Raw genomic sequence first — 17,085 nt, 5'->3', positions numbered from 1 at the left:
ACAGACCCCTGAGGCACTCCACTAGTGACTTTCCTTTTCCTGGATATTGTTCCCCCATACACAACTTGTTGATACCTATCAGATAGCCAGTCTCCAATCCAATGCACTAATCTAATATCCAACCCCATCTGCTCTAGTTTGACTGTCAACTTATCATGAGGTACTCTATCAAAAGCTTTTGCGAAATCCAAGTATATTACTGTGTATCCTTCTCCTCTGTCCAAGGAAGCAGTCACTTTATTGTAATAAGTAAGTAGATTAATAAACATGACCTCCCTTTAGCAAATCCATGCTGTCCATCAAAGATTATACCATTGTTGTCAACCCAACTCTCGATCCTAGTTCTCACAAGCTTCTCCAACAACTTAACCACAACACCTAACACACAAATAGGCCTATAGTTTGATGCCTGAGTTCGATCACCTCCTTTATGAAGTGGCACAATCTTGCCCTCCTTCCACTCTTTAGGGACTTGACCAAGTGCTTAAAAAAATATGTCAAGACAGGTGTCAACTCTCTGGCACATTCCTTCAGAATACGTGGGGATATATTATCAAGTTCCACAGCCTTATTAACTTCTAGTTTACTCAACTCCCCATACACTTCTTGCTCACTTACAGTCAGTCTCTCCTCCCCATCATCAACTGCTCTCAATCTCTCCATGAAGTCACATTCACAAGACTGAAAGATCTTTATGAACTGCTCATTAAGTATCTCCACCACACATTCTGCAACAGCTGTCTTTATACCATTTCCTCCAATCAATGTCATCCTTCCATAATCATTCTTTCTTTTGCTGGCTACATATCGAAAGAACTCCCTAGGATTCTTTTTGGCTTCATTAGCTAACTGCTGTTCATGCTTCTCTTTAGCTACTCTCACCAACCAAGTCACCCTCTTTGCCTGGTCTTTGTAGACCTCATGAAATTGGTTACTTCCACTTTTCTTATGCTATCTCCACAATGCCCTTTTTCTCTGTATTGCATGCTTAATCTCTTTATTCATCCATCTCACACCTACCATATTTAACCTTCTCACCCATGGTATACATTTAGACATTGCGTCTACTAAGTAGTTTTTGAAAATCCCCCAAACTGCATTGATCTCTTTTCCAGCTAACTCCTCATTCCATGCTACACCTGCAAACTGTCTCCTGAGCTCTTCATAATCCCCCCCCCCCCCCTGTAGTTCCACATATACCCTTTTTTCACAGAGGTCCTTGCACTGCTGGCAACCACCCAGGTAATTACCTCATGGTCACTTTCACCAACTGGTGGATGATTTGACACCTCATTGATAATTACATCCTCCGATGAGATGACCAAATCCAAGACCCTTAATCCTCGTGTGCCCTCTGTTACATACTGTCTGAGGTAGTTATCCCTCAAAAACTCAAGAAACTCATTTTCTTTACTTCCAGTTGCTATCTTTTCATTCCAGTCTATAATGCCATAATTAAAATCACCCATAATGATCACCCTTTTCTTATTTGCTTGGCTTATTTGACTATACATTTCACTATCAAGACCATCCACATTACCAGGTCTATAACAACATCCAACCAAGTATTTCATTCTATTCACCTCTATCTCACACCATACTGCCTCAAAACCACTACCCCTATTTCCCTCTTGCATCTCTACCTTGTATGGAAATAACTCTTTCTCTATTATCAACAGCACTCCCCCTCCCTTTTTACCCCTTCTATCCTCCCGAAACACATCATACCTTTCCATCTCTATTCCTGTCAGGATGTCGTCCTCATCTAGCCATGTCTCACTTATTCCGACAATCTCGGAATAAGTACTGCGACAATATTGATTGGGGTCATTTGTATGTGTATCTTAATGAACACGAGAAATCCAAAAACCATTTGGAGTTCCATAAAAAGTGGATTGAATTATCGTCCAGGCTTAAATTAAAACAGACAATTGATTTGATGCAGCAAAAGTTATTAAATTCAGAAATTCGGCACTGGAGGAGCATAATAGAACACCTAATTGCTATTGTCCAGTTCTTGGGTCAACAATGCTTATCATTTCGTGGAACATCTGATAATTTATATGACCCTAATAATGGAAATTTTTTACAGCTTGTTGAACTGATTGCCAGATTTGACAGTGCTATGTCTGAACATTTAATGAGAGTAACTTGTGGTTCGGCCCAACATTATCTTGGGAAAAATATTCAAGATGAATTGATTGCTCTCCTCTCTGGAACCATAAAAAACAAATAATTTCTATGGTTGAGAAAACTAAATATTACAGCATAGTTGCAGACTGTACTCCCGATGTAAGCCACATTGAACAATTAACATTAATTGTAAGATTTGTTAATACGGATCCAACTGATGTCAACATTCATGAACATTTTCTTGGTTTCATTCCTGTAGAAACCACTACAGGCTCAGTGTTAACCGAATGTATTGTAAGGAAATAATCAGACATGAATATTCCATTCGCAAATATGCGTGGCCAGGGTTATGACAATGGATCGAACATGAAAGGTAAGCTTTCAGGAGTTCAACAATGCATTAGGGACTTGAACCCATGAGCTTTTTATATCCCTTGCTGTTCTCATTCTCTCAACTTGGTGGTCAATGATGCCACAATGTCATCTAGAGAAGAGATTTCATTTTTTTAAACGGTTCAGAAATTGTATGTGTTTTTCTCAGCATCAATGCTGCGTTGGGGAATTCTTAAGACACATATTACAACCTTAACGCCCAAGCCGTTAAGTACAACTCGCTGGGAATCTAGAATCGACGCTATTCGTCCTTTAAGATACTATATTGAGGAGTTTTATTATGCACTGATAGAAATTGCTGATGATGATGAGTAAGTAGACAAAATGGCAAGACACAAAGCTGAAACCCTTGCTCTAAAACTTAGAGACTTTAAATTTTTATGTTGTCTGGTTATATGGCACTATGATTTAAATGAAATTAATGTTGCAAGTAAACTTGCAAAGCATAAAGATGGAATTGTCTAGCGTCATGACAACATTGGGTAATGTTCTGAGTCTTAAGAATCTCAGAAATGATAAATCATTTCAAAATTTTCTTGTCGATGCTACAACATTAGCTGAGAAAGATGCTGATGCTGATTTGAAACCAACATTCGAAACTACCAGATTGCGTCAGCAGAAAAAACAGCATGATTATGAAGCAAGAGATGAATCTATTTTAGATCCCAAAACAAAATTCAAAGTTGAGTTTTTCTTTTTTTTTTATTATTGATGTTGCAACTAATTCTATTGAAGAAAGGTTCGAGCAATTGGAACATCACAGTTCACACTTTTCATTTTTATATAACATCTCTAAATTAAAATCTGAGACAACAATTGAGCTGTTAGACAATTGTAAAAACCTAGAAGCGTTTTAACACATGAAGAAAATAGAGACATCGATGCAATTGAGCTATGTGATGAACTAAAAGTAGTGTCCAAATTAGTACCAGAAATATGCCGCCAATTCAAGTTTTTCATTTTATTGTTGAAAATAACTTTGCTCCGAATGTCGCTGTCGCCCCAAGAATATTACTGACATTGCCTGTGACGGTTGCAAGTGGTGAGCGTAGTTTCTCAAAACTGAATCTTATTAAAACTTCTTGCCAGGTCTTGCCATGATTTCAATTGAACATGAAATCGGTCAGAAATTAGGCTATGCAGGCCTAATTTCTGATTTTGCAAATATGAAAGCAAGAAAAATGTATTTTTAATCAGCAGATACTAAAAACAATATAAATTCTAATTAAAATAATGCGAAAATAGTGCTAAAACTATAACGTGTACATTCTATAGTTAAGTGTAACTCAAGAGTTCACCATTGTACAAGTGAAGATCATTCCATATATGTAAGTAATAAATTATTACTACATTTCATTTAATTGTCAATTGATGAAGTCGATGGTTTATTTTATGAATATGCAGTATTTTAAGCACTTTATCAGTGCATTATTATTAATGGCTATATTTAAAATTAATGGTCATGAAGCTAATGTTGAACACAATGGTTTTCAAAATTCCAAAAGTTAATTTGAGGTTGGTGCTGGGACAGCAAGTAATGGATTGCACGGAGCGGCAAAAATTCTAGAGCCGGCCCTGATCATTAGGTAGTGGAAAGAATTCAGAAATAAGTGGCCAAGATGGTGACACGTCTATGGAATGCTCTTTATGAGAATATTCTGAAGGTGTAGGAGATGAGCCGTAGTCAGAACACCACGGTTCATCTTCTAAGGTGTGTGGACTAGATCGTTTGCATGAAGAGTGGTGAATAAGTGGAATGGATTGCCAAAATTATGTGAATGTCCTGACATTCACATAATTCTGAATGAGTTTAATGAGAGGCATGATACGTTTTTGTGCATATAAAAGTTAGTTTGGATCTCTCACAATGGGTCTTGGGACCCAATATACACCCTCTGTCCAAAAAGAAACCGAACTTCTCGAAAAGAGAAGAAACTAGTGGCACCAACCTGTTGTATCTGTTTGTTGTCGAAAGTAGCAGCCTTCAGTATTGTGTCAACTGTTTATGACATTTGTTTCATTAGAAGCTGAGTTATAGTGCCAAGAGTGATAGTTTGTTTTGACAAACGGTCGGTCGTCACGATATTCATGGCATACGCAACGAATTCTCACTATCAATCGCTTCAAACCTTCGAGATAAAACTTACCATTGACCGTTTGCCAGGCGGAATGAATTCTTTGTGGATAATGCCCTTGGAATCGTAGAAACAAATCAGCATTGTCTTTACTTTTGATTTCTCCAAGCGACTTTATTTTCGGATGCACCTCTTCTGGTGTGCTCCACTCAGCACTCTGGCTGAGTGGAGCCCACACTTTGTTTCGGGCTCATACTCAAAACACCATGTTTCGTCACCAGTAATGATCGTTTCGAGGAAGTTTGAGTCGTTATGGGGTCCTTGAGTCCTTTGATGAGGTCCTTGCACTGTTCAATTCGATACATTTTTTGGTCATCAGTCAACTTGTGGGGAACAAATCATGAATTCAATTTACGAAGGCCCAAACTCTCGGTCAAAATGTTGCACACAGTTGATTTGGAATCCCCAATTCATCTTCAATCAATCTCACGAACGATTTCGAGTTTTCTTTGATGAAATCACGCACGTTTTGGATGTTAACTTCGCTCAGTCCAATTTTTGGACAGCCCGGGTTTTGGTCGTCCTCAAGCGTCTCATGACCACTTTGAATTCGCTTAAACCACTCGTAAACTTGAGTATGGGATAAGCATTCATCATCGTATGCGTTTTGAAGCATTTGATGCGTTTCGGTAAAACGTTTACCACGTTTAACACAAAAAGTCAATCGCAGCTCTGTTTGAAACTCATTTTCTAACCGTTCGTCAAAACACACTGTCACTCTTGGCACTATAACTCGGCTTCTAATGAAACAGTTGACACAACACTAACAATGCTTTCAACAACAAAAAGATACAGCAGGTGGCACCACTAGTTTCTTCTATTTTTGAAAAGTTCAGTTTCTTTTTGGACAGAGGGTTTATAATAATAATATCTTTGCAATGATATGGAGGTCTTTTACATGTAATAATAAAGAGGTTATGATTACATTGTATAAGGCCTTAACACGTTCGCTGCCACGCTACTTTGGCATGGTCTGTTCCCCTACGCCGAGCAGTTTTATTTCTTCAAGGTCAGTACGATAATCTCGTTACCGGAGGTAAACGTCCTACGAGTATACTCGTAGTTGGCTTGTACAGAGCATATACGGTCTATGAGAATACACAGTTTTGATGCTAGCCCCACAAGCCAAGGATTTTCTCTTCTTCAAGGTCACTACAATAATCTCGTTCCCGGCGGTAAGCGTCATACGAGTATACTCGTAGCTGGCTTGTGAAGCAGGATTACCCACTACGAGTATACTCGTAGTTGGCAGCGAACGTGTTAATCAGGCCTCATATAATTATTGCACGTGTATTTGGTTCCGTATGGTTATTTACATGGTGATGAGAATATATTGGAAAGGATCCAGAGAAGAATGGGGAAATTGGTCTTTTGAATATGGGATATAAAGACAGATCGAATAAATGCAATTTACAGAGCCTAGGAAGCGGAAAAAGGATATGATTGAGGTAATGGGTTGTTGCTTGGTTAATGTGGAAGAAATTTTTCATAGAATGGGAAGAGATAGAACAAAAGTCCATCCCTGCAAACTGTATAAGTAGAGTGTGAGCAATTGAATAAGTGTAAAGGATGGTTTGATAGGCTTTGTCTGTAACAGTATGTACTTCTTGCAATATATGTGTTTTGAGTCCATGGAAGTCTTATGTTAGTAATAATACTAATCATGTCCTGTTGTCCCTGCCTTTGTACTCTTGAAAATATGAAGAAAGTTATCAACAGCTAACTGTTTCCCATTTGGATGTTTAATAACTAATTGGTTATCATGAACATTGCACCTTCTTTCTAGTCATTATAAATCTACATATGGATGTAGGTCTGGTGGGAAAGCTTATACATCATAACTGCATTTTTTAAGGAATATACAATGTAGACTAACATATTAACTAAAATAAATTTAATTTGTGCTTCCAGTATTTCAACGAAGTCATCCTTGACTGTTTTTTCTGAAGTATGGAGAATAAAAGCTTTCCAAATTGGGACCAGCTTCATGCAACCAAATTTGTTGAGGTTAGGGTAGTTTCTCAAGGATTCAAAGAAAAGTCTTTTGTGTTTATATTTGCTGCAATGGAGTAGAGGGGCTTTATTCCAGCAAGTCCTGAGTGGCTGTAGTGATATAGAAACAGATATAGTCCCTATGTTCAGCAATTCTGATGTTGGCTGTCCTGCTGCCTGACTTGACTGCCTGTCCTGACTATCCTACTATGGCCAAACAGGCCATAGTAGGATAGTTTACAACTGCAAGTGATCTGGTAAACACCTGGCAGGTTTAGGGACTATGGATAATCTTTTTGTGGATCGGATAAGGGATGCTAATTTTTACATGGTTTGTAAGTGGTTGGAAAGGCATATTTTTTAGGATTTTTATTTAATGGGAATTTGCTATAAGTACTCAATAAATGTTGAAAGTTTTCCCACTTGGTTATAGTATAAATTAAAGATGCCAAGAAATTATATTCTTGGTTTAATCCTTTATCCAAGTGTAAGCAAACAAAGTTTGTGCATGAAGTAAATTCACAACTGGGCAACTCGTATATAGAGGCTATATATATATACTGAGGCAAGTGGTGTGAAGTCATTAGCCTCTATGTACGAGTGGCCCAGTCGTGAAGTTACTTCACAAGCAAAATTTGTTTGCTTTCACTTGGATAAAGGATTAAACCAAGAATATAATTTCTTGGCATCTTTAATTTGTACTCAATGAAGCTAGTGACCTCGGAATTACAGTAGACAGAAAGTTAAACATTTAAGGCTCACAAGATGGCATCAGATTGATAACTACGGTGATGAAAGAACACTTAAACTTGCAGTTATTCAATCTGATGACAGGATATGACCACATCCAGACTACTATTCATTGGTATGGTCATCACCCATACTCCAAGGAGATAGAAAGACAGTTGCAGTACGATGGAATTGCACACATGAGGATGCGTGCAATTGAGAGGTTGTGTTCTTCAAAGGTTAAAGAACAGAAAGAGAGGCAAGTTAGTAAGTTGATCTTATTCTATAGATACAAGTGAATTATGTGAGTCCAGGTTCCTTTCATGATGTGGTGCATGGAATAGGCTACCATTACATGTTATTGAGTGTGTTCTCTGTTAATTTATTCAAAACAAGGTATAATAGATATTTGGCCATAAATAACTAAACAGACTCTTTCAATGAGTCCATGGACTCCCTTGAAGAGCTGATACTACTAATAATAAATATTATTATTTTTTTATCTGTACAAAAGCAGAATGTGTTTATTTTTTTTTCAGGCATCATGGCTGGTTCTAATAGATCTGGAGATCTAGCAGATGCACAGAAATCAATCCCAGTAGGTACTTTGGCAGCTCAACTTACCACATCATTTGTATGTATCCTTTCTAAGTACAGCCCAGGTTTTTAGCTTTAATTAGCACCTTTGAACTTTGCTTGTTCTAAAGCATATTAAGAAAGTATTATTGCTACTGTGTTGTGCTGTATATACATTTTATTTTATGCCCTTAGGGAATAAATTCTTGGATTAATTTCACATTATTTACTTTGAAATTAATCCATCTTAAATGAATATTTAAGAAAAACATACCTCAGTAATAAGAGTATACAAATGAAATCATTTATTTTTTATTTAGGAAAGGTTTTTTTTTTGTTTGTTTCCACCAAGAAGCAGATTATATTTAAGTGATTTTGCATGGTTTGTTATTAACAGATCGTCATGGAGTCACTAGATCCAATATAGCAGCCTCATTCAGCTAGAGACATATCTGTCATATTTTATCATAAATTGATTCATGTCCTTCATATTCACAATGCCTTCTGGTAGTGAGACATAAATGACAGCGGATGATGCAGAATAATAGAATGATATATGAGAGAATGTGAGGAGTATATAATTTTCAGTAGGAATAGGTAGAACAGGATGAGGGGAAGGGGTATTGGTCATGACAGAAGAATTGCAACTGACAAGCCTAGCAATTCAGCAGTGCATTAATACTATTGTCTGAGGAGTGCAAAAATGATCAGGACAGCATATATTGGTAGATTAGTACTAAGAGTGCAGAGTGAGTAATCATATGAGCATTTCAGTTATAGGGAGATTTGAAGAAGGTAGGGTCAGAGAGAAGGAAATGGAATATATACAGGGTATAAATACTAATCCCCAGGGGCTCCCGTCTTGGGAATACGTGGTTAGCGGCCACGTGGTCCCAAGCTGAGCTTGACGTTACTCCCACTTACTTACTTCTATATTCATGTTCCTATATGGCCTCACTTGGCTGACTCTTGCTTATTTCGACCCTGAGGGCATTAGAGTACTCGAGGCCTGAGGGTGTCTCTCCTTTTCCCAACTTCTACTCTAGCTGATAGAGGACAGCAACTCTATTAGTACTTGCTGGAGCACTGCGGTGGAGAAAGCAATGGGAAACCATTAACTAATATCCCTAGAAAATTTTAGTAGCAATGAATAGAACTTATAAGGGGGCAGCTACCAGCCTGGCAAACCAAGGTGGTGTCTCTTGGCACAGAGAGGAAAAGAAGGTGCACTTTGGAATGGATACAATATCGGGAAATAAGGATGCTTCATGGACTGATGTTCCTCCCGATCAAACCTCTAAAAGTGACTTAAAACAAGCTATAAACAAACTGAAAATGAAAGATCATCAGAGAATCAAAATTGCAACACGGAATGTGAGAACAATGAACAGTTGTGGTAAATTAGAAAATCACAAACAAGAAATGGACAAACGAAAATTGATATCATACGGCTCTGTGAAGTCAGATGGGAAGGAATAGGTGGTTTTTATAGTGATGAAGTAAGAGTAATTTACTCAGGTGGAGATAAAAAGGAAAATGGAGTTGCACCTTGTTTTTAATAAAAGAACAGCAAAGAGCATCAGTAGCATAAAATGTCTGAATGACAGGATTATGGTGGTAAAATTGAAGGCTGAACTGGTGGACATAACAATTATGCAGGTATATATGCCAACAAGTGACCATGTAGATGAGGAAATAGAGGAAATGTACGAAAAATTATAAGAACTAATTAAGGAAGGAAAAAGAAAAGACTATATGATTATAGTGGGAGACTGGAAGGAGTTGTGGGAGAAGAAGAGGATGGGAGTGTAGTAGGAAGATACGGACAAGGTAATAGAAATGAGAGAAGGGAAAGGTTAGTGGAATTCTGTAAAGAAAATAAGCTAATAATTAAAAATTCTTGGTTTAAAAAATCTAAGGGAAGACTATACACATGGAAAAAACCAGGAGATACGGAAAGGTATCAAATTGATTACATTATAGAAGGAAAGATACAAGAATAGTGTAAAAAATGCATGCACGTATCCTGGAGCTGATATTTACTCTGACCACAACCTACTATTCATAGAAATAAATGTGAAACTAAAGAAAATAAAAGAAGCTACGAAAAGGAAAAAATGGAACTTAGAGAAATTAAAAAATACCAAGGAATTTGGAAATAGATTGGAGAAAGAATTAGAGGAAACAAGTTTTGTCAAAACTGAAGATCCAGAAAAGAAATGGGAAGAAGTTAAAGAGAAAATAAAGAAGAATGTAGAAGAAGAAATTGGATTTGTAAGAGCTAAAAGAATAAAAAAAACCTTGGATAACTGATGATATGATTTCTCTAATGTAAGAAAGAAGAAAATGGAAAAATAAAGACACCCCAGAAGGGAAAATACAATATAGAACCCTGAATGACAAATTGAGAAGGGAAGTAGAGAGGATTGGCTTAAAAAAAAATGTGAAGAAATGGAAAATTATGAGAGAGTGGGAAGATATGATCTTTTATGAAAAGCAAGGAGCATGAATCACAAGAGAAGTGGAATTCGAGCTAGAGGCACAGAAAATAAGAATGGAGAAATCATAACTGAAGAAGATAAAATCCTAATGAGATGGAAGGAATACATTGAAGATCTATATGACAAGGAAAATAGACCAAACGAGTTATTATTATTATTTGACACCTCCAGGGAGTCCAAAGACTCATCGAGGGAGAGTGTGCCAACAGCATCGAACGATTGGCCTCCTTTCAACTACTAACCGTGCTCAAACTTACTTAACTGAGCCATTAGTAGCATAGATTTTGAAGATAGAAGTAGAAATGGCCATTAAGGAACTAAAATGTGGAAAGGCTGAAGGAATAGATGAAATACCTGCAGAATTTCTGAAACAACTTCAGAGGAAAGGAACTGAAGAAATAACCAAATTAATAAATTTAATTTATAACAGGAGAACTACTAAAAGATTTTATGACCTTAATATTTATACCTATAGCAAAGAAAAGTCGTGCAGTGAACTGCAAGAATTTTAGAACAAGCCTCATTTCCCATACATCAAAAATACTTATGAGAATCTTAACACAAAGAATTGCATCTAAAGTGGAAGAATTTATTGGAGAAGATCAGTTTGATTTCAGGAAGGGTAGAGAAACAAGAGATGTGATTGGACTGTTAAGAATAGTAAGTGAAAGAAGTCTGGAAGTGAATAAAGAGGTTAATATCTGTTATATAGATTTTGAAAAAGCTTTTGACTTTGTAAAATGGGATAAGATGGTGGAAGTAATGGAAAAGATTGGTATAGATTGGAAAGACAGAAGGCTAATTATTTCACTATATATGGGACAAACTGCCATGGTGAGAGACATATATAGTACAACAGAACCAGGTATCATTGGACGAGGAGTAAGACAAGGCTGTTCTTTGTCACCAATTTTGTTTAACATGTATTCCGAAGCAATGTTAAAAGAAGCGCTGGAGAATTCAGAAGAAGGAATAAAGATTGGAGGTAGACAGATATTTGCAATAAGATACGCAGATGACATCAACTACAACATCTGTTGAACAGATTACTGAAATCATGTATCAATTATGGAATGAAAATTAACATCAGAAAAACAAAGGTAATGAAAATAGCAAGGAAAGAGGTAAATATGGATATCACAATAAATGGGGAAAAATTGAATCAAGTAAAGACATTTAAATATCTAGGAAGTGTTATTAGCAGTGATGGAAGATGTAAAAGTGACATAAAAGCAAGAATAGCAATGGGAAGAGATGCCTTTAACAGAAAATGGAATTTATTCAGAAGTAAAATGAATAGAAACCTAAAGAAAAGACTAATAAAATGTTATGTGTAGAGTGTTGCCCTCTATGCAGCTGAAACTTGGACATTGAAGAAAGAAGAAATTAAGATTTTGGAAAGCTTTGAAATGTGGATTTGGAGAAGGATGGAAAAAATCAAATGGACAGATAAAATAACTAATGAAGAGGTCTTAAAAAGAGTAGATGTTAAGGAGGATAAAAAGAAGCAAGGGAAACTGCATTGGACATATTCTGAGAGGGAATGGCATCATCAGAGATGCCATTGAAGGAAAAATAGACGGAAAAAGACCCAGAGGAAGAGTAAGGAAAACAATGCTAGATGACATGCTGAATGGAGACAGATACACAACCTTGAAAGAGAAGGCTCAGAACAGAAGAGAGTGGAAGGAAAGTTTCTGCTACTAAAAGAAGAACCTGCTGAATGGCAGAATACTCAAGAAGAAGAAGATAAATACCTAAAGAAGTATGTAATGGCAGAGCCATCAGGGTTTGAGAGTGCAGAATCTACTGGTGGCAATAGAAGATTTGTCAGTAACCAAAGTAGCTACATTGCCTCTCAGTGGGAAGAGTCATCATACAGTCTTGACACAGAAGGCTACCAAACATGGAATTTTTAAGAAGGATTATGGATTATATTTGGAACTACAAAGCAGGTGATTATGACAAACTTTGAAGGTAGTCTGATGCATCCATGACAAAAATCAGTAAGAATAGGATATTAACAGTCTATGAGAAATGATTAAAGAATGTTTGAAGCAAGCATTCTTTAATTGGTTCTTGGCTATATCGCGAAAGTGAGGACAGTACTCGTATATTAGGTTGCAATTAAATGGATGAGTAGTATCATTAAGCAGGAGCTGGAAAAGAAAAAGTTATGAGAAAATCCCTGAGAGTTCTTACACCACTTTTTTTGTAATATCTGTAAGTTCAGGACACTGGTCAGAATCTTGAGGATTTTAATATCAAGAAGTTATTGATAAGAGTGAAAGATAACAGTACAGTGGGAAATGTTGTCAGTGTGTCGCCAAGGTATGACAATGATGAGTTGAGATAGAGACAGAGAATCACGAATGATATACTGGCAGAGATATGAGACAAAAAGATAGTGCAGTTTGCACATGTGTATTTCGCATGTATTTGAGGGAAGAATGGAATTATGCAGAAGTGGTTGGATTGCATTTTAATGTTTTGGATTGAGTGAACTAAGATTTAAGTGAAGTGTGTGATACAAGCAAGAGATAAGAAGTAAGAGGAGAAGTGAAAGATCAGGAGAGAATGGAAGAGATTGAAATGCTTGGCGATGGAAATAGTACTAGTGTGAGAGATGAAAGTGAACAGTGCAAGAGGAACAGGGAAAGTGAAGAACTTGTGGGCAGAGTGACATGGCATAGGGAGAGTGGATGTTGGACATAGTTGTGAATGTATGTATGGGGATGATCAGCATAGGAATGGAATGGAAAGTGAATGGGGGAGTTGAGACTGAAGGAGGATATATGGGGTAAGCAGTGATAAAGGAGACAGTGCAAGAGCAGGTGTGGTGAGGAAGTCACAACCAACAAGTGACTTGGATAAGACTAGTTATAGACCTAAAAGTGAACTGCTGTGTTTATTTACAACCAGACCTAAAAGTGAACTGCTATGTTTATTTACAACCAGGAGGTTCAGAAATAAGGGAAATGAAATTGTTTCACTGATTGAGTTTATTTCCCAAAAAATTTATAGGAATAAGTAAAACATGGTTGAATGAATATGATATCCTGATGGGAGTTGGGGGGAGGAGGGTAGTGTTCCTGATGATAGCAGGGGAATGACGTACACATAATGTAGACATGAAAGAGGAGAAATAGCACCAATGGTTTTGAGGCAGTTTGGTGTGAGGTGGAGGTTGACGGGAAGAGATATTTAGTTGGATGTTGCTATAGGCCAGGAAATATGGAGGAAGGTAATGAAGAAATGTATAAGTGGAGAACCTTCCTTTGTTCATGAATTTGGGTTCCTGAACAAAGGAAAGATAATTATTATGGGTGATTTTACTTATGCCAATATAGATATAGACTGGAATGAAGAGATAGTCTGAGTTTTTGAGAGACAACTATTATGGACAGTTTGTAAAGATGAGTGTGCAAGGATCAAGAGTTTTAGATCTGATCATGCTATCAGAGGATGTAATTGTCAGTGGGATTTTTTCATTTCCCTTCAGTGGGTGACAGTGATTGTGAAATGATCACCTTGGTTGTGGCCAGCCACATTCAGATTTCTGTGAGGAAAATATGTATATAGGAGTATAAGGCTGGTGATTATGACAAACTTAAGAGAGAGCTTGGAACTATACCATGGAATGATGAGTTGGGCAGTAAGGAAATAAATGCTGCTTTGGGAACTGACGAAGAAATACTTAAACAGCATCAATGTGTGAATATACTCCAAAGATTAGGATTGAATGAGGTAGATATCAAATGAATGAATGAACATTCATTCATTATAATGATCAGTTCCACAAAGAGTACAAGTAATAAAGAGTGGGTCAGGAGGATGACTCAGTTGATAAGGACAGCAAAAATGCAGTACAAGCTAAATTAGCAAATCAAGCCAAGAATAGTACATAGAGCTTTTTCAAAGTGTGGCAAGTAGAAACAAGAATGATTATCAAGGTGTTTCATTCTCTGTGTGAAATCAAAAGCTCACATATAGAGAATGAAATGAGGAAGAATAGGACTTGATGACACATTATGATTTGTCTTTAGGGATGTTCAATGGAGTTAGCATCATCCTCAGCCTAAAGACAAATTGTTCCACTTTACAATGGTGGTGGTGATAAGGCTAAGGCTTCACATTATAATGTATATCTGGAGTTGTAGTTGGGTATTAGAGAAGTTGGTGAGAGATAGGATACAAATGAGGGTTTGATAACAGTGGTATTTTTTGTGCTTGTTAGCATTGGTCTTTTTTTATAGGGAGTTCATGTTTTCCTAACTTGATTATGTACTATAACAAGGTGAAAAAATTATTGGACAATGGAGAAGCATGTACAGTGGTATACTTCGATTTTGCAAAGGCTTTTGATAAATTGCCACACGACAAGTTGGTACTAAACTGAAGAAGATGGGATTGGATGACATGTTAATGAGTTGGATAGGCCAATTGGCTCTCTGATAGGTATCAACAAGTTGTGCATGGGTGCATACACATCCAGGAAGAGGAAAGTCACTAGTGGTGTGCCTTAGGGTCTGGTTTGGCACCATTGTTATTTAATTTGTATATTAATGATATTGGAATGGGTTTAACTGGCGATATAGAACTGTTTTCGGATGATGCAAAACCTGGGAGACTAATGAGGAATCAAGCAGATGTTGTGGCCTTAAAGGAAGATTTGAATAGAATTGGATGAACGAGCATCACTATGGAATTGTTACTTCAATGTTGAAAAGTGTAAGGTCCTTAAATTTGGTAGTCAACAGTGTAATGAAAAGTATACACTTGATGAGGAAATATTGCAGGAAGTCAAGGAAGCAAGAGACCTTGGAGTGGTGGTGGTGGACAAGGGCCTGAAGTTCAGTGGTCACATTGCAGAGGTTATGAATCACATCAGATTATGGCAATGATGCAGAGGACATTAACATGATGAAATATAGGTTCTTCCTATCTATAAGGCCTTGATCAGGCATTGTACAGATTATTGTGCACAAATTTGATCCCTGGTTTTTATGGTGATGCAGGTATATCGAAAAGAGTCCAGAGTAGAACTGGCTGAGGTGTTAACTAGTCTTTGGTATGTGGGATATGAAGGGAATGCAGTTTGCAAAGTCTTCAGAATAGGAGGAAGAGAAGGGATATGATTGAGACATTTAAGTTGGTTAAGGGTTGTTTTCAAGTTAATGTGGAAGAAATTTTTCATAGAATGGAGGAAGGAGTTGAAAAAGGGAAAAAACTTGGAAGTTGTACTGTATAATGAAGGTGTAATCAGGGGCACGAGGAATAGGTTCTTTGCATGGAGAGGGGGGGGGTTGGTGAGTGAAATGCACACTTAATAACCTGATATTGTGATTAATGCAGATACACTGAATCAGTTTAAAGCACCGTTTCATGGTCATTGTGTGTAACAGTGTTTACCTCCCACAATGTCTTTGACTCTGTTGAGGTCTGGTGTTAATAATAATACTTGAGTACTGCAAGGTTTGTCAAATGAAAAGTAGGAATGGAGTGTACTATTATCAGCAAAACTGTGGATAGGATTTGATAATTATGCGAGCAGGTCATTTATATACGTGAGGAATTGGATGAAACAGATTGGGTGAAAGAATGGAATGCTGGGGAATCTGAGGAGAGGAAACTATCCACCATTACACATAGTGAGCGACCAACGAGAAAGTTGGCAGTCCAGTTGTAGAGTGTGGAAAGCAGACCATAGGACTGCAGTTTGGTAAGTAGGCCCCTGTGCCAAACCTGCAACTGTGTGATGAGACATTTTTCAAATTATTCCATCACTTAATTCAGAGGTGGATGGTGAAAGCTAAAAGATCAGCTATAATTGTGAGTAGTGGAATCCATACTGTTAGTCACTGATTTTTGGTAGGTCCCTTGGTTGTACAAGAGTTGGTTATTCATGACCTTCTCCATAATTTTAGAGAGAACAGAAGTGAGAATGATTGGATGGTTGTTTGTTGGTTGACTTTTATCACCTTTCTTTGGGATGGACTTCATGTGAGCCTGTTTCCATGTTGTAGGGTAGATGGCAGTTGAATAGGATGCATTCAAGAGGTAAAACAGGATAGACATTAGTTCCAGGGCACAATTATTAACATAATAGGTGGGATACCATGAGAACAAGATGCCTTGTTTGTGTTCGGGATGGTAGTATTAAGGATTCTTTAGATTTCTTTCTGGTACAATACTATGGATGACATGGAGTGAGCATTTGGTGAAGGGAAGGGAAATGTTATGACCAGTAGCCTTGGCAAGGGACTAGAAGGAACAACTGCAATTTGGAGCCTTAAGCCCTTTCAAAGTCTGATTTGAATTCGCTGATGATATTTTTACAACTGTTGTGGGCTGCAGTATAACCAGAGTGAGCAGTTGGAGTTTTGGTATTGAGCTATTTGTGGTATGCAGAGGTTTTTTTTTTTTTGTTTTACTGCATTGGTACTACCCTTTTTTTGAGAAATGGCTGTGAATTTGAGATGGAATAAAGAATGAAGGTCTTCATTCCTGTCAGGATGATTTCTGTTATTTGGTCTGAGCAGGTGTTTGGATCAGTAGAACTGAAGCAGTATTCAGACCATGGGAAGGGGGAATAGAAGTTATGGAGGTCATCCCATTTGGCAATC

The 17,085-nt window shown here is 37.3% G+C and overlaps 1 protein-coding gene across 1 annotated transcript in view; it reads left to right on the top strand.

Moving 5' to 3' along the window:
- kcc (solute carrier family 12 member kcc) overlaps nt 1–17,085 on the top strand; it is an 831,023-nt gene that overhangs the window by 319,218 nt on the left and 494,720 nt on the right. Inside the window, exon 10 of the mRNA XM_090408412.1 lies at nt 7,922–8,020. Within this exon, the coding sequence (XP_090264538.1) occupies nt 7,922–8,020 (99 nt within the window). The remainder of the gene's footprint in view (nt 1–7,921; nt 8,021–17,085) is intronic.

Source organism: Typopeltis vanoorti, chromosome 18 (genome assembly GCF_054136105.1).
Source record: "Typopeltis vanoorti isolate ZY-2024b chromosome 18, IOZ_Tvanoo_1.0, whole genome shotgun sequence".
In the NCBI taxonomy this organism is placed as follows: Eukaryota; Metazoa; Arthropoda; class Arachnida; order Uropygi; family Thelyphonidae; genus Typopeltis; species Typopeltis vanoorti.
This window is presented reverse-complemented; position numbering and strand designations above follow the sequence as displayed.